General features: G+C 50.7%; 1 protein-coding gene across 1 annotated transcript in view; it reads right to left on the reverse strand.

Annotated features, from left to right (window-relative positions):
• Positions 1-865: 865 nt before the first annotated feature.
• Positions 866-19374, reverse strand: part of LOC135904222 (thyrotropin-releasing hormone-degrading ectoenzyme-like) — a 49279-nt gene continuing 30770 nt past the window's right edge. Inside the window, exons 11-13 of the mRNA XM_065434859.2 lie at positions 7997-8133; positions 2301-2532; positions 866-1187 (exon numbers count right to left, since the gene is read on the reverse strand). Coding sequence (XP_065290931.1) covers positions 960-1187; positions 2301-2532; positions 7997-8133 — 597 coding nt within the window. The 3' untranslated portion in view covers positions 866-959. The remainder of the gene's footprint in view (positions 1188-2300; positions 2533-7996; positions 8134-19374) is intronic.

Here is a 19374-nt window from a genome sequence, read left to right on the forward strand (position 1 = left end):
TTTTTCCATCGCCCTCTTCGGCGAATTTCCAGATTTGCGAGGTCCCCAAATCGGTAGGTACGTTGCTAATGTTTAACCATGGCTGAAATGTAATTTTTCCCAAATTCATAATTATTTTTTACAGCCACTGTGGAATATCGAGGTAATAATAAACATTTCAGCAGACATTGCGCGTTAGGAACATTTCTATAGAAGGAGTGTCAACGTTGTCTTATACAGGAAAAAAACGGGGGAATGCGGGAGATGGAATTTCAAGGTGATGAGGAAACGTTGAGAACCCTTAAAAACCTTAAGAAAGAGAAGTTCACTTAACGAAACGTTGGCCCCCGCTTTTTCTGTGTTCTCGTTTTGCTCGCTGTGTTACGCAAACAATCGGGAATAATTTCTCGAAACAGTTACAAATTCATAATAGTTAACTTCGCAGTTAAGAAAGAAAAATGAACACAGTATTCTTCGAATTCGCTTTCAATCAGTGTTGTCCAATTTACAAAAAACTCGCGAGAAATGTGCGAAACTCACAAATTGCTTCAATGTCTTTGTCATGCATGGTATCGCGCCACTTAGCGGAGCGCAAATGCCTTCACATGTCAAACAACTAAACGGCCCCTCCGATGTTAGCTAAACCCGAGTTGCTTAAACCATCTAAGATTCTCCTGCGCGGACTCAAGGCGGGCTATACCAAAGCGTTCGCATACTGCTTCCGTTAGAATGCCGCATAACATATCAAAAATTCATTCACCTGCCAATCTATTAATTTCATATCACCAGAACCACAAAAAGAAACACACAAGTGCACTTAATCACAAGGAGAAACGTCAGGAACTGCAGATTAGTTCGAAAGAACTCCAAAACAGCTGGAAACAAAAAATTTGAAAATCGCGTTATAATTTCAGCTTACGCAGTTGACATACATCGCATTTGAAAAAAGAAAAAAAAATAGAAAAGTAACAATCTAGCGCCTATTTAGGCGCAGTGGTGTGGGGCGTAGTGCACGAGATGAAATTGCAGCACGTCTTCCGACGCATCACTTCAAGGCACCCGCCGATGGCGGGCTCCAGCTGCAAGAGGATGCAGACTTCCTGGTTCCTCAGGTAGAAGGGCCTGTACTCGGTTCTACCGGAGAAGTGCTCCAAGGCCTTCAGGGCAGTCTTAGAGTACAACTGCCACACCGCGCAGCTCTCCTCCTTCTGCAACCAAATCCAGAGTAACTTTTTTAAACAAACCTTGAAAACATGCCTCATCAAAGCAGCCAGGTGTTATGTCCACGCAGTTCACCGCACGGCTTCGAAGTTTCATTTGTGAGTGCATCGAGCGCAGCGTTGATATTTTTTTCCCCTAGTTGCTCAAGTACAAGCTGTCCAGTTCAACAAGTTCAACAAGTTGCTCAAGTACGAGTTGTCCAGTTCAACAAGTTTCTAAACTTGCCTGCCCTCGCTGAGGGAAAAGTTTGTTTAAAGGAATTCTGGGGTTTACCTTACAGTCCTAAGGCACGATCTTATTAAGAGGCATGCCGTAGAAAGTGACTGCGGGTTAATTTTGAACACCTCGGGTATTTTTACCTACATCTACTACGTACACGGACATTTTTTTTTCCGTTTGGCCCCTATCCAAGTGGGCTGCCGTGACCGGGGGTCGGACCTGCGACCTCGAGCTCGGCATTGCGACGCCATGGCTATACTAAAACCGCGCAGGTGCGCCGAGTGAAATAAAGCAAGTGTTTTAGCACCTAAGTTCTCTATATGTAGAAGAGTTTCATCACTCAAAGCAGGATGCACATGTGAGCTAGTTAAATAGCAGGGATGACGAGGGTAAAACGAAAATGGGATAGCGCTACAGCATGCTTTCTTATCCGGTTTTCAAGTTTCAAGCTGTGTGGAGGATTCAACGAAGGTGAGAGTGTGTGTGTGTGTGTGTGTGTGTGTGTGTGTGTGTGTGTGTGTGTGTGTGTGTGCGTGCGTGCGTGTGTGCGTGCGTGCGTGCGTGTGTTTGTGTGTGCGTGTGTTTGTGTGTGCGTGTGCGTGTGCGTGTGCGTGTGCGTGTGTGTGTGTGTGTGTGTGTGTGTGTGTGTGTGTGTGTGTGCGCGCGCGCGCGCGCGCGCGTTCGTGCATGCGTGTTTCAAGTATGTCCTTTGTATATATAGCTCTGTTTCCGCGATATATTATTCCTGAAATGGCCAATATCGGCACTTTCTGATCCTGCTTGATTCTGTTCAGAATTCCTCTTTTTTTTTTCGTTCACCTCTAAGGTGTACACCAGAAGTGCCTAAAGTTGACACTACAGCTGCGGAGAACACGACGCACCTGCAGATACGTGAGCAGTCCCACGAGGGCATCGACTGACACCATCCGCCTGACGGTCAGCGCGACCATGTCATCGAGGAAGAGGGCCCTGGCGGTGTCGGTCAGGACCGTGTGATCTGTCAGCAGCTGGCGCGTCAGGAGGGCCACGTTGTTCGCGTCGTACTGGACGCGGAAGTAGGACACCGTGGCGGTGTTCACGAGGAACCACGACGAGCTCAGGTCCCGCGCCACGCTGGAATGCGCAAATCCACGGCCAGCTTAATGTAACCGTTGAATTTACAGCCTGCCGTCGAACGACGGGACGTAGCAGGCCGTCTGTTTATCAGTGTTTCGACATACACTTGGGGAAGTGACACGGGATTGTTGGCACGTCGTCTTGCGAGGCTATCGTAGCGCAAACAAAACAAAAAACGCAGACAGGGACACAGGAGAATGGAATGAGGATGGTTGTGCAACTGTGTTCGCTTCCTCTCTGAACAAAAACAACGACTAGCATCAAAGGGTTGCCTACTGTACCGCCAAGTACAGAGCTGAAGGCCATAATTGCCGCAAATGGGAGACGCACGCAAAGCACACGCATCCGGCTATTTTAAGATAACGGCCCCCAAAGACCCCTTCCTATTAGCGCCTTGCCGCAGCGCGTGCGCCAATCCCAAACGATCTCTTTGGGTTTGCGCACGCCCCTAGCGCTACATTCGAAAAAACTCGGTGCCATTCCACTCTGTGAAGAAGGATGACCAGCGAAGCTGTGCATGTGGGCCCCTTAATGGCGAATCGCACCTCCGCCGTGCGGTGGCCCGGCATTGCACTATCTTCGGTATTTACCCACGTATGGGGGGTGCTTAACGCCTGCTTCACCTCCGCCGCGGGTCGGGCCGGTATTGCACTACCTTCGGGATCGGCCCATGTATGGGGAGTGATTAACGCGTGCTTTACCTCCGCCGCGGGTCGGGCCGGTATTACACTATCTTCGGGATCGGCCCACGTATGGGGAGTGATTAACACCTGCTTCACCTCCGTCGCCGGTCTGGCTGGTATTGCACTATCTTCGGCACTATCGTTGGGATCGGCCATTGTACAGGGAGTTCTTATTTAGCTTGCCACGCCAACGACACGAAAATTTGCTTGGATGGTAGCGGTATACAGCTTCGCTGTATACCGCTACCTAAGAAGCCTTAATATAACAGCCTGCGGCCTACTTAATTTAGGATGTGGCAGCGGGAATGCCCTGCGCCCTAATTAATAGTGCTTGGTGATTTCGTTGTAGGTTAACAGTTGGTCCCTGTACTCAGGAGCGGGAGATCCAGCCTACATTCTTTTTTTCGCCTGTCTGATTTGCGCCAATTACGTCTTCCAGCAAATGCCAAATAGGCCAAGAAGCGGTTCTGTTGAAGTACAGAGTGCGCTGATCACGTGATATGTCTTTCTGCGAGCAGGGTCCGCACGCACCGATCGATGTAGTGAAAGCCCCCAAGAAATATTTGAAGCGTAGTGGTGTGTAGCTGTATTTTCATTTTCATGAGTAGATGATGGTTCCTTCTTCTTTAGTGTGCTCTGTAGACTGTAAACGTATGCAAAATCTGTCCACTACACTGAGGCCTCATGATCTACCCTGCTCAGTGCAACACGTTAATTTTTCATTGTCTGTAACAAAAGCACACAGCAGGAGAGGAAATGCTAACTGCGTTCTCAAACCGTTGCTGCCTTCTGGCTGCATAATGAACTGCATTATGTGGCCATGAGCGCAGCTGTTGAAATCCACACTAAGGAATGTCCAATATATTTTAATAACACACTTGAGAGCTGCACCTGTTTTATCCCCACTTTCTCAAGGGCAACTGGAAATAGTACCCAGAATTTGTTTAATCCGCAAGCATTCTTTGGCGAGCTCCCCAGCCGTGTCACGCAAAAAGTGTAAGGCCTTGTATTTGCACAAAAAGGCGTCATTTGCAAAGTACAGACATTTAATCGTTATGATAGTGTAAATGTAGATGATTGGAAGCTTTTAAGAGACAATGAACAATTTAAAGCTAAACAATAAAGTACATATACGAAGTCTGTTAGAAAAGTATCCGACCTTGGGCCGAAGAAAAAAAAACTTGCATAACTGAAGCGTTGGAAACCTAATCCCCCTCAAGGTAATGGCCTTGGGACTCCACACACTTCTCCCAGCGGTGCTGTCATTGTTGGAAGCATTCCGAGAAGGCCTCTTTCGGAATGGAGTTTAGCTCAGCTGTCGTTGCAGCGATAATGTCCACTCTTGTCTGAAATCGCGCTCCTCTCAGTGGCCTCTTGATTTTGCGAAACAGCCAGATGTCGCAGGGGGCCATATCAGGAGAGTAAGGAGCCTGTTGAACTACAGAAGTCTGGTTTTTCGCCAAAAAAGTCTGAATCAAGTGTGAGGAATGCGCAGGAGCATTGTCGTGATGGATGCGCCAATTTCCTGTTGACCACAACTCTGGCCTCGTGCGCCGCACAGCATACCGTAGGCAACGGAGGACATCCCTGTAGTACTCTTTGGTGATTGCTTGACCCTGTGGTGCGTACTCGTGGTGTACCACACCGCGGGAGTCAAAGAAAGCAGTCAGCATCACTTTTACGTTGTTGCGCACTTGGCGGGCCTTCTTTAGTCTTGGTGACTTGGAATGCTTCCACTGTGACGACTAGGATTTGCTTTCCGGGTCGTACTCGTACACTCGAAACTCGTCACCAGTGATTATGGTGTTCATGAAGTTGGGCTCACTGTTTGTGGAATCCAGCATCGTCCTGAGAGACTTCAACACGAAGTTGCTTTTGCTCCACCGTGAGCAGCTTCGGCACGAATTTCGCCGGAGGTCTCTTCATGGCCAAACCTTTGGTCATATTGGATTGTGCAGAAAAAGTGCTGATGCCCATCTCTTCCGCAATTTCCCGGATAGTCACATGACGGTCCCGCATCACCACCGCATTCGCTTCGGCAACGACCTGGTTATTTCGGCATGTTGATGGCCGACCGTAGCGTGGCTCGCTCTCTGCCGGTGTGCGGCCGTATTTAAACCGGTTGTACCACTCCTTAATCTGTGTGCTGCTCATAGCATCGTCACCGAAAGCCGTCTGAATCTTCGAAATGGTTTCCACTTGGCTGTCGCCCAGTTTATGACAAAATTAGATGCAGTAGCGCTGCTCCAGTCGCTCCGCCATTTTTCTTGCAATGAAAAACCGACGAGAGCACTGCGCACTACATTACTCAAATGCTGCGTCCCAGATACTGACGCTATCGGCAGGCGGGAAAAAATTCGCGCATGCGCACGAACGTTCATGTTCGACTGATGCAAGCGGGCTTGTTTCACATCCATCATCATCATCATCAGCCTGGTTACGCCCACTGCAGGGCAAAAACCTCTTCCATACTTCTCCAATTACCCCGGTCATGTGCTAATTGTGGCCGTGTTGTCCCTGCAAACTTCTTAATCTCATTTGTCCAACTAACTTTCTGCCATCCCCCGCTACGCTTCCATTCTCTTTGAATCCAGTGCGTAACCCTTACATACCACCGGTTATTTTCCCTCCTCATTACATGTCCTGCCCATGCCCATTTCTTTTTCTTGATTTCAACTGAGATGCCATTAACTCGCGTTTGTTCCCTCCCCAATCGGCTCTCTTCTTATCCCTTAACGTTACACCCATCATTCTTCTTTCCATAGCTCGTTGCATCGTGATCCAATTTACGTAGAACCCTTTTCGTAAGCCTCCACGTTTCCGCCCCGTAGGTGAGTACTGGTACGACACAGCTGTTATACACTTTCCTTTTAGGTGATAATGGCAACCTGCTTTTAATGATCTGAGAATACCTGCCAAACGTACCCCAGCCCATTCTTATTCTTCTGATAATTTCATCCTCATGATTCAGATCCGCGGTCACTACCTCCCCTAAGTAGATACATTCCCTTACCACTTCCGGTGCCTCGCTAACTATCGTAAACTGCTGTTCTTTTCGAGACTGTTAAACGTTACTATAGTTTTCTGCAGATTAATTTTTAGACCCACCCTTCTGCTTTGCCTCTCCAGGTCAGTGAGCATGCATTGCAATTGATCCCCTGAGTTACTAAGCAAGGCAATATCTTCAGCGAATCGCAATTTACTAAGGTATTCTCCATAAACTCGTATCCCCAATTCTTCCCATTACAGGTCTCTGAATACCTCCTGCAAACACGCTGTAAATAACATTGGAGAGATCGTATCTCCCTGCCTCACGCCCTTCTTTATTGGGATTTTGTTGCTTTCTTGATGGAGGACTACGGTGGCTCTTGAGCCGCTATAGATATCTTTCACTATATTTACATACGGCTGGTCTACACCCCGATACTGTAATGCCTGTATGACTGCTGAGGTTTCGACTGAATCAAACGTTTTCTCGTAATCAATGAGAGCTATATATAAGGGTTGCTTATATTCCGCACATTTCTCTATCACCTGATTGATAGTGTGAATATGCTCTATTGTTGAGCGCCTTTACGAAATCCTACCCGGTCCTTTGGTTGACAGAAGTCTAAGGTGTTCCTTATTCTATTTGCGATTACCTTAGTAAATACTTTGCAGGCAATGGGCAGTAAGCTGATCGGTCTCTAATTTTTCAAGTATTGAGCGTCCCCTTTTTTAGGATTGAGATTATGTTGGCGTTATTCCAAGATTCCGGTACGCTCGAGGTCCTGAGGCATTGCGTATACAGGGTGGCCAGCTTCCCCTATAACTATCTGCCCACCATCCTTCAACAAATCTGCTGTCCTCTGATCCTCCCCAGCTGCCTTCCCCCTTCGCATAGCTCCCAAGGCTTCCTTTACTTTTTCCGGCGTTACTTGTGGGATGTCAAATTCCTTTAGACTATTCCCTCTTCCATTATCTTCGTGGGTGCCGCTGGTACTGTATAAATCTCTATGGAACTCCTCAGCCACTTGAACTGAGGAGTTCCATACCCATCAGATGTTCGCAAAAATATAAGGTCGGATACTTTTCTAACAGACCTCGTCAATACCCGCAGAGATACATAAGGCTCCTTAGAATATGCATGAGGTATCCTGTAGTAGTCGTGGGCCAACTCGAATTTGGGTGTGGGTCAACTTGAAATTTGGAGGTGGGCCAACTCAAATTTCGGTGTGGGCCATCATGAAATTTCGGGGTGGGACAACCTCGAATTTGGCTCTGGCCCAACTTGAAATTCGCAGGTGGGCAAACTGAAATTTCAGTGTGGCCCATCATAAAATTTGGGAGTACGCAAACTTAAATTTGGGGGCGGGCCAACTCAAGTTTGAGGGTGGACCAACTTGAAGTTTGGTAGCGGGTCAGTTTAATTTGCGGTCAGGCCCACTAAAATTTGGTGGTATGCCTAGGCATGCTTGACAACTCCAGTGGACTTTCCGCATCCTTGTTATTCTTCAGGGAGAGTTCGCTGCTAGGTTAGTTGATGCGTGATAATCTAAAACGAAAACAGTGCACTGTCTTCGTCGAACTTATCCTTCGCCTTAGTTAGGACCTGCGTTAGGCCTTTTCCGCACAGCTAGAACTTTTGAGGCTTCCTGTGACAGTCATAAAACCTGATGTTCAGCGTTGCTTACTTGTACAGCATTGAGACCTCGACACTCTGCCGACACTGTGCTATTGAACCCAGTCAGACATGTAATCAAAAGCATGACACCGTGTGATGCTCCTGCCATGCTCACTTGTAGCGCTGGATGTTTCCTCTGAACCAGAGGGCGCCCTTTTCTGGCACTCGGACGCCTCCCTGCACGTCCAGCACGAACGGCACCGCCCACACGAGCGTCTCGTTGCATTTCAAGTCGTCGAAGCAGTGCCAACCCTGCAGGCGCCATTTTTGCATCTCAGCGTAGCCTCAGCACTAATTCCTCCTTCTTGGCACTAATCTCTAAGTAGGAAATGCACATCTCTATACTAAACGTTTGCCTACACAATGACATCACCGACCACGTTTGAAATGAAGACGAAGTGCTGAGGTGCTCAACGAAAGAAAGTGCTCACATGGAGAGGAAGCCGACAAAAATAATTTGCGGGCGTCACGCACTCAGCAGTTTGGAGCTTATCGCAACCCCCGCCCCTCCCCCAGTCTTCTGTTTCTTCTTCTTTTTTTTTTCTTCCGTTACTCATTCATTCCTAGTTGCGCTACTGTGAAGGATATGAAGTGCCAGCTGCACATGCTGATGCTCGTCTCTTACGCATGACTTTATCACGAGAGTAACGTGAACATTTTGCGTGTTGTCAGATAAACATACTTGTGCACGCTGACTGCCGCGACGTCTGTGCCGCCATTATAGCTTCCCGTGCGGCAAATTGCCGCACGGGAAGGTTAGCGTGCGAATTATTAAAGAAAGGTGGTTACACGCCAGATCGTCGGTGGGAAAGCTAGTAAGAGAATTATGGTACACAAGAGCTTTCGCGATCTGACCCCTTTCAAAGCCGAAGGCGGCAATCGAACCCTCAACCTCGTGCTCGAAAGAGGAACGCTATTGCTGGAGAGCTATCATGGCGGCTCGGACATATAGATTTTATCATTCGGTTTTCTTTTTGTTTTGTTTTTTCTATATTCTACGCAAAACGCGCAGTTATACAGCGAGCTTCCTATTTTACAAGCCGCAGCTTCTCTACGGAATCATGACGCTATTACGACGTGTCTGCACGGGCGTAACCAATCACACTCGCAACCCTGGGCTCTTCACAGTAAGAAGTCGGGGGCCAGACAGTCATCTGAACCGATTTTACTGCGCCGCTCTTAAGCGCCCCGTTCCTGCAGCGAGCGTAGGCGTCTTACTCGTGACCAAGCGAACGAGCACGGCGAAAGATGAGAGTGAACGCGGATCGCAGTGGGATATGAAAGACCGCGAGAGCGAGGGTGGAGGAGCGAGCGGAGGTGGAGGATGCAGCGGAACCATGTGGCGGAAAGCGGAGGAGGGTTTAGCGAAAGGGTGAAGAGGAAAGCGGAGTCCTGCAAGACGGGCTATGCCGACAATGGCTACGAGATGGCGCCATAGTAGAGAATGTCGTTGCGCTCGAGATCGATGCGCTCGCCCGCCTCCACTGCGTTCTCGGGGGCGTGCGCATCGAGGCACTCTACGCGTCGTCTGCTCACTAAAGCGCAGCATGAGCGGAGGTCTGTCTGCGGCGGCTGCTGCGAATCGCGACTACGCGTAAGCCACGCGCTGCCTCTCGCGAAATGCCAATTAGCGAGGCTGTCACGTCACACTTCACTCTGTTTCGGACGTGCTGCACGAGACAGGTTGTCCGCACCAGTCAATATATCGCGAAATGAAAACACGTATAGAGCTGCGCTCAAGTTTTGCCTTAGGCAGTATCGTAATCTTCCGTGAATTTTTGCACCTTTACACAGGTAGTGTCCCGCATGAATACTTCAAGATTTTGTATGCGCGTCTGAGTGCGTCGTCTTAGCCACATATGCAACCAATAAAAACAGCTCCCCAAAGCATGGCACATCAGCTTCTATCGAATCTGGTCCATCAGCTGTGCTACAGAGACATTTCCGCGTAGAAAGAGCACTTAACAACAAAACGCTCAATCGGGCTAGTTGGTTGATTTGCATCTTGAACACTTTTTTTAATGTAATGATAAACAGTACACGAATTAAAAACAGAAGGTGCTTACTCACATCTGAAAAATTTAATAAAAGGGAGCAGAGCTATATAAGCACAAAAACGACGTGACAGCACATGCGCAACAATCCAGGGGTGCAAAAAAGTTTCCAAGACCATTCAACGCTCATGGTGACCAGAGGCCGATCTCACAAAGCGATTTCTTCATGACTGTCTTTTGGCACAGGCCCGCTGCTTTCGCCAATATTGTCACGTAGTAGTGACCATGAGGAAGGCAGCAAAACTGTGATTAACGAAACTAGCATTTTATTGGGTGAACTTGTGACATAGAGAAAAAAAATTCTACAAGAGGGGGCACTCGACAAAGAACTTGACATTTTTGCCTTCTGAGCGACTGAAAACAGGCTTTGAACCCACGAATCGGTCTTGAGTGCGACTAGAAGGCATTCTGCGATCGTGTAACATGGTCTGGCTGAGAGCCTGTGTTGTAGCCACCTCTGTGTACTTGGCGTACCATCCCGTCGACTGAGGCCAAGTTGTTTTGGAAACGCACAGTCACCCGTGTATTTGTGCTCTCAAAGTGCAGGAATTAATGCCCGGGAAGATAGGCATGCTTAAATATCGGACGTTTTCTTCAGATTTTATGGCGTTGTTTGGGAGGAGTCTATTTGTTACGAAATGTACGAAAAAGTGAATTTATCTGTAATGCCGCTCATTCACCAATTACGCACGTTTCGCGTCTACACTCAATATTCCTGTTAGGTGAATATACCAAAATGATACATGCTTGTAATTTACTTTTTTTTTTCAGCTGATGTCGTCCGGTGGAGCTTCGTACGGCAACGACAGCCCCTTACTTGGTGCCACAACTTTGGATTAATGCACAAGAAACCCGGAACGAGGAAAATAAACATTTCATCATTTCAGAAGACGTCTGGCGTTTTCTTTATAAAATTGCACGTGACCCAGATTCGGTGGAGGCTTGTAGAGATCGTTCGTAATCATTTTTACTAAATAATAAAACGATTCCGCGCCAAGGCCGCGTGTGGCTCAGCAGCAGAAGCGAAAAAAAAAAATGCCGCGCCGATCAGCGGAGCCGGCGTGGCGTGTACCAACTGGAGTTCAAAACGCGCGCGCCCGGAACCGAAACCGGAAGGTGCTGATACCATCCGCTTGGTCCGCTACAGTAAATTCGGCCGCTGGTCTGTATGGGAGTTTCTGCTCCTGTTGAAATTTCGTTATCTATGCGTGTGCCCTCAGAAGCAGGCTACACTCAAAGAACAACCATAGCGGCGAACACACTCGGTGATCGTCGAAAATCTGATCAGCGGGTCAAGGGCTTCGGCTTTTATCCATCAGTCGTCGAATCTTCCAGAGTAACCACTGGGACCCGCGTGTTTTCCACAAAGTTCTACATTATTCGCGTCGCGCACACATGCAATCAGATTGCACAAGGTTCGGTGACAGACAGCGGATGGAACCATCCATAACATTCCAAAAACTTCCGATACATGCAGGTGCGTCCTGCGCTGTGCGATAACACTTGTTAGGCGGTGACAAGCGGTCACCCGGAAAGGATAAACAAGTACACGTGTCAATATTGCGTCCAGCATTAGCATTGGCTGGCGTTCACTCTTACGAACAATTATGTCGTAACATGCTTTTAAGGTGATTGGAGTCATTTGGGAACATTACCCGCTCAGTCCTAATCTATTGGGTAGAGCATTAGGGCTGCTGCGCTGAGGGAGCCTAGTTCAAAAGCAACCGTCAGGCCATCATGTGTCGCTGGGTACGCGCCGTCCCTCAATGAAACCGCTTTCACGTTAACATGGGTTGCTGGGTATGCGCCCTTCTTGGAAGTTTCTTTCGCGCTAATTTGTTTCAACAAACAAGCACGTGCAACTGGGCATGTGGCACCACTTCAATAGCAACAATATCTCCATTAAAATTAATCCGCTTCAGAGCAGAATTGAACATGCGTATGCGTGTGTATATATATATATTGTAAGGAAGAAGAAGTGCGCCGTGCAGAGCTCCGCAGCCGGATCGCCAATGCCTCTGAAGTGGGGCTTGGGCTAGACGCTGTTCCTGGTTTTGTACCGGCTAAGCCTACGCTGTTGCGTCTTCTTGTCCACGCCCTTCGTGTCGTCCACAGCCGTGTCGGACTTCTTTGCCATAATTGGTGGAGGTTTGCTGGGTCTCCTGCAATCCTGGAATTGCGCAGCCGGACTCTCCCTGCCATCATGACCACCGAAAGCGCCACGAGCTTACCACCACCTGCTCCCCAGTCTACCGTGTGCCCCGGCACGTTCCGCCAGCGGGACCCTCCTGTCTTTAGCGGCACTGACGACCATGACGTTGATGACTGGCTCTCATCATACGAACGCGTCAGTCGGAACAACAAATGGGATGACATCACGAAATTGACCACCGTCCCTTTCTACCACACCGGAATTGCCCACTTGTGGTTTCGGAACCACGAAAGCGAAGTTCCAAGCTGGACGGTGTTCAAGAGAAAGTTCAGCGAGGTCTTCGGCTGCCCTGCTGTTCAAAAGCTTCGTGCCGAACAGCGCCTGCAGTCGCGCTCTCAGCAGCCTGGTGAGAACTTTACCAGCTACATCGAAGATGTCATCGATCTCTGTAAACGCGTCGATGCATGCATGACTGAGGGCAATAAAATCAAGCATATCATGAAGGGTATCGACGAGGACGCGTTTCAGATGCTCATTTCAAAGAGCCCATCTACTGTTGCACAAGTTATTGAACTGTGCCAAAGCTATGACGAGCTCCGCCGTCAACGCCTCCTCACTCGCCGTCCTGTTCCCCATCAGGAATCGTTGTCCGGCTTGACCTCTCCTTTTCCAGATGCCACCCTCCTCTCGCAAATCAAGGCTTTCGTCCGGGAAGAAGTTGCTCGCCAGCTCTCCCTGATCTCCAACCCACCCGAGTCAAGTTCGTCCCTTAGCCCAACCCTACGACACGTTATAGAAGAACAAGTGTCCGAGGTCTTTCCTCTGGAACGGGCGCCTCAACTCACCGCCCCATTGACTTACGCCGACGCCGTCGCACGACCACGACCACGACCACCGACCTTCTGGGCTTCGCCTCCGATGCCTAGCCCTGTTTTTACGCCCACGCCGCCACGACCTCCAGCCCATCGAGTGATTAATCCCTGGCGCACACCGGACAATCGGCCCATCTGCTATTCGTGTGGTATTCCCGGGCACGTCGCACGCCTGTGCCGCCGCCGTCCACTTCATCCACGTGATGACCCACGCACAGCCGCGTACGACTATCCGTCGTCTTACGCTCCAGACCGCGATTTACCCCTTCCCCGCCCAAGCCTTCGCCCAGTTTCCGACCGCCGTTCTTCTTCTCCTCGTCGTCGCTCGCTCTCCCCGATGCGTCGACGTCCCTCTACCGCTGACACGGAAAACTAAGTGGCGCAGTTCCCGAGGCAAGAACTGCGTCATCGTCACAACGCTCAAGCCCTCTTCTTTCGCCGCCCAACGTTATTGATGTCGCTGTTGAAGGAGTCTCTGTGCTTGCCCTCATTGACACAGGTGCCGCCATATCTGTAATTGCCGAAAAACTATGCCGCTCAATACGAAAAGTCACCACGCCTTTCTTCGGTCCTTTACTCCGCACAGCCACAGCAGAGCACGTCCAGCCGGTGGCTGCGTGCACCGCCAGACTTGAACTTCAAGGAGTGGTCTACACAGTCGAGTTCGTCGTTCTTCCCCACTGTTCCCACGATATTATTTTAGGTTGGGACTTTCTCTCCCGTCACCAAGCTGTTATTGACTGCTCCCGTGCAGAAGTCGCCTTCTCTTCGCTTGGCAATGCCATATCTGATGCCGTTTCGCTTTCCTGCACCAAGTTGTCCCTCACTGACGACATCCATATACCTCCGCACGCATTCGTTCTGGCACCTGTATCCTGTTCCGTTGCCTCCGACTCTACCGTACTCTTCACGCCTTCGACTGCTTTGGTTCACCGCCACCTCTCACCACTCCCAACTGCGCTGCTTAGCCTTCAAGCTGGTGCTACTCACCTTCCTATACGCAACCACTTCCCATTCTCGATTGCGTTGCTTCGTGGTGAATCTCTCGGCACTGTGGAGCCTTATGAAACCATTACCACGTCGGAACTTCCTGATGGATCGTCAGAGGTCACCACCCTCTACTGTAGTCCCGCACCTGCCGCATCGCCTGAAGACGTTTTCAGCCATGTCATCGACAACGGCTTAAGCCCCACGCAACGCCATGACCTTCTCCGTCTCCTCGAGAAATTCCGCCCTGCTTTTGACAGTCATAGCACTTCTCTGGGCCGAACGACGACTGTATGTCACCGTATTGACACCGGTTCTCACTCACCGCTACGGCAGCGACCCTACCGCGTCTCGTCGACAGAACGACGCGTCATTGATGAGCAAGTAGGCGACATGCTAAAGCGTGGTGTCATTGAACCGTCCGACAGCCCATGGGCATCGCCAGTTGTTTTAGTTAAAAAGAAGGATGGCTCGATCCGCTTCTGCGTGGATTACCGCCGCTTTAACAAAATAACCCGAAAGGATGTTTATCCATTGCCGCGGATCGACGACGCCCTCGACAGCTTACAAGCTGCAGAGTTCTTTTCCTCCCTCGATCTACGCTCTGGTTATTGGCAGGTGCCTATGGCTGCAGAAGATAAGCCTAAAACTGCTTTCATCACACCAGATGGCTTATACGAATTTCGTGTAATGCCATTCGGACTTTGCAACGCGCCCGCGACTTTTGAGCGGATGATGGACACTATTCTTCGAGGCCTCAAATGGAACACCTGCTTGTGTTACTTGGATGATGTAGTAGTGTTCGCACCAGACTTTCCTACTCACCTTCATCGCTTGGAGCAGGTTTTACGCTGTCTCAGTGACGCTGGCCTCCAACTAAATCTGAAAAAATGTCACTTTGGGGCACGCAAGCTGACGATTCTCGGACATGTCGTGTCGAAGGACGGCGTTCTCCCTGATGCCGCTAAGCTCCGTGCTGTTAAAGAATTCCCGAGGCCAACGTCTCTAAAAGACTTGCGCAGTTTCATTGGTCTCTGCTCGTACTTCCGCCGCTTTATTCGAAATTTCGCTTCGATTATGGCACCTCTGACAGAGCTTCTTCGGGGAGACCCCCATCTTTCCGCGTGGTCCCCGACTTGCGATGATGCCTTCGCAACGCTACGTCGCCTGCTCACAACACCACCGATACTGCGCCATTTCGATCCAACTGCTCCCACGGAAATCCATACGGATGCTAGCGGTGTTGGTCTTGGCGCTGTGCTCGCCCAGCGAAAGCCCGGCTGCCAAGAATATGTTGTTGCTTACGCAAGCCGTACTCTGACGAAAGCTGAAGCGAACTATTCCGTCACGGAAAAAGAATGTCTCGCGATCATCTGGGCCGTCACAAAATTTCGCCCATACCTGTACGGCCGGTCCTTCGATGTCGTCACCGATCACCACGCACTTTGCTGGTTGTCGTCTCTCAAGGATCCCTGCGGCCGCCTAGCCCGGTGGGCACTGAGGCTCCAAGAGTACGATATCCGGGTTGTCTACCGCTCAGGCGAGAAGCACGCCGATGCCGATGCTCTTTCGCGCTCGCCTGTCCACGCCGACATTGTCAGTGTGTCTGTCCTAGACGACCCACTTCTCCCATTCGCTTCTGTCGACATGGCTTTGGAGCAGCGCAAGGACTCCTGGATTTCGTCTTTGATAGATTACATCTCTAATTCACCTGCACGCCCACCATCCCGAGCGTTACGCCGACAAGCTTCGCACTTCACCATCCGCGACGGAATTGTCTATCGCCGTAACTACAGTTCCGACGGCCGCAAATGGCTGCTTGTAATACCTCGGCAGCTCCGCACTGATGTATGCGCCGCTTTCCACGCCGACCCTCAGTGCGCGCACGCTGGTCTCTTCAAGACCTACACCAGACTACGTCATAGGTTTTATTGGCGTGGTATGTACACATTTGTGCACAAGTACATTCGCTCTTGCACAGAATGTCAACGCCGCAAGCCTGATCCTTGCCGCCCTTCTGGACCTATGCAACCTTTGCCATGCCCTTCGCGGCCCTTTGACCGGGTTGGGATAGACCTCTACGGGCCTCTGCCATACACAGCTGCTGGCAATCGCTGGGTCATTGTAGCTGTAGACCACCTCACGAGGTATGCAGAAACGGCCGCTCTACCAGCCGCGACGGCTCGTGACGTTGCTTCCTTCCTGCTTCACCGCTTCGTTCTACGTCACGGCGCTCCCCGCGAACTCCTGAGTGACCGAGGTCGCGTCTTTCTCGCCGACGTCATTCAAGAACTTCTCGCTGAATGCCGCATCATTCATCGCTGTACCAGTGCATATCACCCGCAATCAAACGGATTGACAGAGCGCTTTAACCGAACTCTTAGCGACATGCTTTCAATGTATGTCGCCTCCAACCACACCAACTGGGACCTCATCCTTCCCTATGTCACGTACGCCTACAACACGGCACCCCAGTCAACGACGGGCTTTTCTCCCTTCTTTCTTCTATATGGCCGGGAACCATCCTTTCCCATTGATACTATTCTCCCTTACCGTCCCGACTTATCAGAGGGTACACCGGCTTCCGAAGCCGCCCGGTATGCAGAAGAATGTCGGCAACTAGCTCGCTCCCTTACAACGCAAGAACAAGCGCTACAGAAATTTCGTCATGACGACGGGCGCCCCCACCACCAGTTTTCGCCTGACGCTCTTGTTTGGTTGTGGTTGCCTCCTACTTCGACACAAGGTGTCTCCTCCAAGTTCGTATCCCGATACCATGGACCTTACCGGGTTCTACGCCAAACTTCTCCTGTGAACTACGCTATCGAACCTCTGACGCCCCCTACGGACCTGCGACGCCGAGGCCGCGAAATTGTGCACGTAGATCGGCTCAGGCCGTATCACGAGCCCTTCGTCCTCACCACGCCTTAGGCCTCCTGTGCGGCTCCGTCTTCAGCGAGGGGGGAAGTTGTAAGGAAGAAGAAGTGCGCCGTGCAGAGCTCCGCAGCCGGATCGCCAATGCCTCTGAAGTGGGGCTTGGGCTAGACGCTGTTCCTGGTTTTGTACCGGCTAAGCCTACGCTGTTGCGTCTTCTTGTCCACGCCCTTCGTGTCGTCCACAGCCGTGGCGGACTTCTTTGCCATAATATATATATATATATACTGAAAACTGTGTCTGGGTATATTTGGTCATGCGCCACTCGCGCACTTTGCTGCGGTGGCGCACGGTGGCGGAGCGTGCCCAGAGGGACGCACGAGAGAGGAGCCTGGCTCCTTAAACGCCCGTACTTGACTCCTTCATGCGTTGACACAACGCTATGTCACTACGTTGTTTCAATGCTAATCGCATTAACGACGACACTCATCATACTCTCCCGAGTAGTAGTAGTAGTAGAAAACTTTTAATGAGATCGTTTAAGAGATTCGCGGATTCGAAGCCTCCGTCGTCTTTCTTGGCGCCGGCGACTTGAGGCTTCTCTTCAGCAAGGTTGGGCCCCTAGTCCAGGGCTCCACTGAGTCGCGCTGCATCAGCAGCGTGCCGCACTAAGGCCCTTTGGGCCGCGAGCTCGCTGCTGGTGAGCCGGCTCTCCCATTGCTCCGCACTCGGGAATTCGTGTTGGTGGAATGCTTTATTTCGTTCGCACTCCCATGTGATGTGGTATAGTGTGGGTGTGTCGCCGCACCAGGGGCAGGTTGCTCTGTATTGTGTTGGTGACATCTTGTTATAGATGTACAAGTTGGGGAAGGAGTTTGTTTGTAGCCTACGCCAGCCGACTGCTTCCTCCCTCGTGAGGGCTTTGTGTGGCGGTGGGTACTTGAATCTAGTCCCCCTGTATAGTTGTAATGTCTCTGTGTATCCCCCCTCGCATGCTAGTAGCTGAAGCTCCAGAACATCTGACATGCCTGCTCGGTATGTAAGCCCTCGAGCTAGGCTGTCTGCTCTTTCGTTCCCCGCTACGCCTGCGTGGCCTGGGACCCAGATTATGTGTTGTATGGGTGTCTGCTCAGCAGAGGCTGCTGCCCCACTGATTATCCTGAGGGCCATGCCGCTAATTCTGCCCTTCGTATAGTTTTTACACGTGTCTTTCGAGTCTGTTAAGATGTTTAGGGATCGGCCTTTCCTATAGCCTTCTGCTACCGCCAGCGCGACGGCAATTTCCTCGGCCTCCGTTATGCCCACGACCTCCACTGAGGCGCATGTGGCCATGTCTCCTGTGCTATTAGCTACCACCGTAGCGGCTAAGCGCTTCCCTGCATGTACGTACATGGAGGCGTCCGTATAGACTGTGTTCTCTGACCGGCCTAGCCTCCTTTCTAGCTGCTCGGCCCTTGCTGTTCGTCTGTCCTCGTGTAGGTTAGGGTCCATGTTTTTAGGCAGGGGTCCTACATTAAAGGTCTTTCTAAGGTCGTCCGGTACGTCCGCGTATCTGTCTACCAGTCCGCACGTGTTCCGACCTAACCTTCTCAGGAGCGCCCTTCCCGTAGAGGAGCCTCTGAGTCTGATGAGTTGTGCCCCCAATTGAGCCTCGGCAAGCTCATCGAAGGTATTGCTGATTCCGAGTTGGAGTAGCTTCTCGTTTGATGCGTTTCTGGGCAGGTGTAGAGCAATCTTGTACGCCTTCCTGAGAATACAGTCGGCTTGCTCTCGCTCCGCCTTTGTTGTTGCGTGGTAGGGCAAGGAGTACATAACTCTGCTAACGATTAGGCTGTTGACGAGTTTGAGGGTATCTTCTTCTTTCATCCCGTACCTTCTCTGAGAGACTCTACTGATCATTCTGCCAACCTGCTCCGCGGCTCTTCTCAGCAGGCTGATGGTATGGCTGCATTTTCGGCTGCTCTGCAGCCACATGCCTAGGATTCGTACCATGTTCTGCTCTGGGATCAATTGCCCCTCTAGAACTACTTCCAGCGAGGCTTTGGTAGGATTTCTTCCGATCCTGATGATTTCCGACTTCTCCGTCGAACATCTGAGGCCTCTCTCCCTGACGTAGGTCTCAACGCAGGTCGCAGCTTCTTGTAGTCTGTCCTGCTTCTCCCCTAACGATCCTTGGGTGACCCACACCGTGATGTCGTCGGCATACATCGCGTGTTGGATGCCCGGGATTTCCTTGAGGCGTCTTGCTAGCCCGATCATCGCCATATTGAACAGGACGGGCGATATCACGGAGCCTTGGGGTGTTCCTTTGCAAGGCGTGGTGAAGACGTCGCTTCTCAGCTCGCCTAGTCCCACGGTCGCTGTTCTGTCGCTCAGGAAGGCCCTGATGTAGTCGTGGGTTCTTCCCCCGCAGTTGGTGTTGTTGATGCCTTCCATGATGGCGGCGTGGCTCACGTTGTCGAAGGCTCCCTTTATGTCGAGGGCCATGACAACGTTTTCGCCACTTCTCGGCATTTTCTCGAGTACTTCCTCCTTGAGTTGTAGTAGTACGTCC

This window comes from Dermacentor albipictus, chromosome 10 (assembly GCF_038994185.2).
Source record: "Dermacentor albipictus isolate Rhodes 1998 colony chromosome 10, USDA_Dalb.pri_finalv2, whole genome shotgun sequence".
NCBI classification, from domain to species: Eukaryota; Metazoa; Arthropoda; class Arachnida; order Ixodida; family Ixodidae; genus Dermacentor; species Dermacentor albipictus.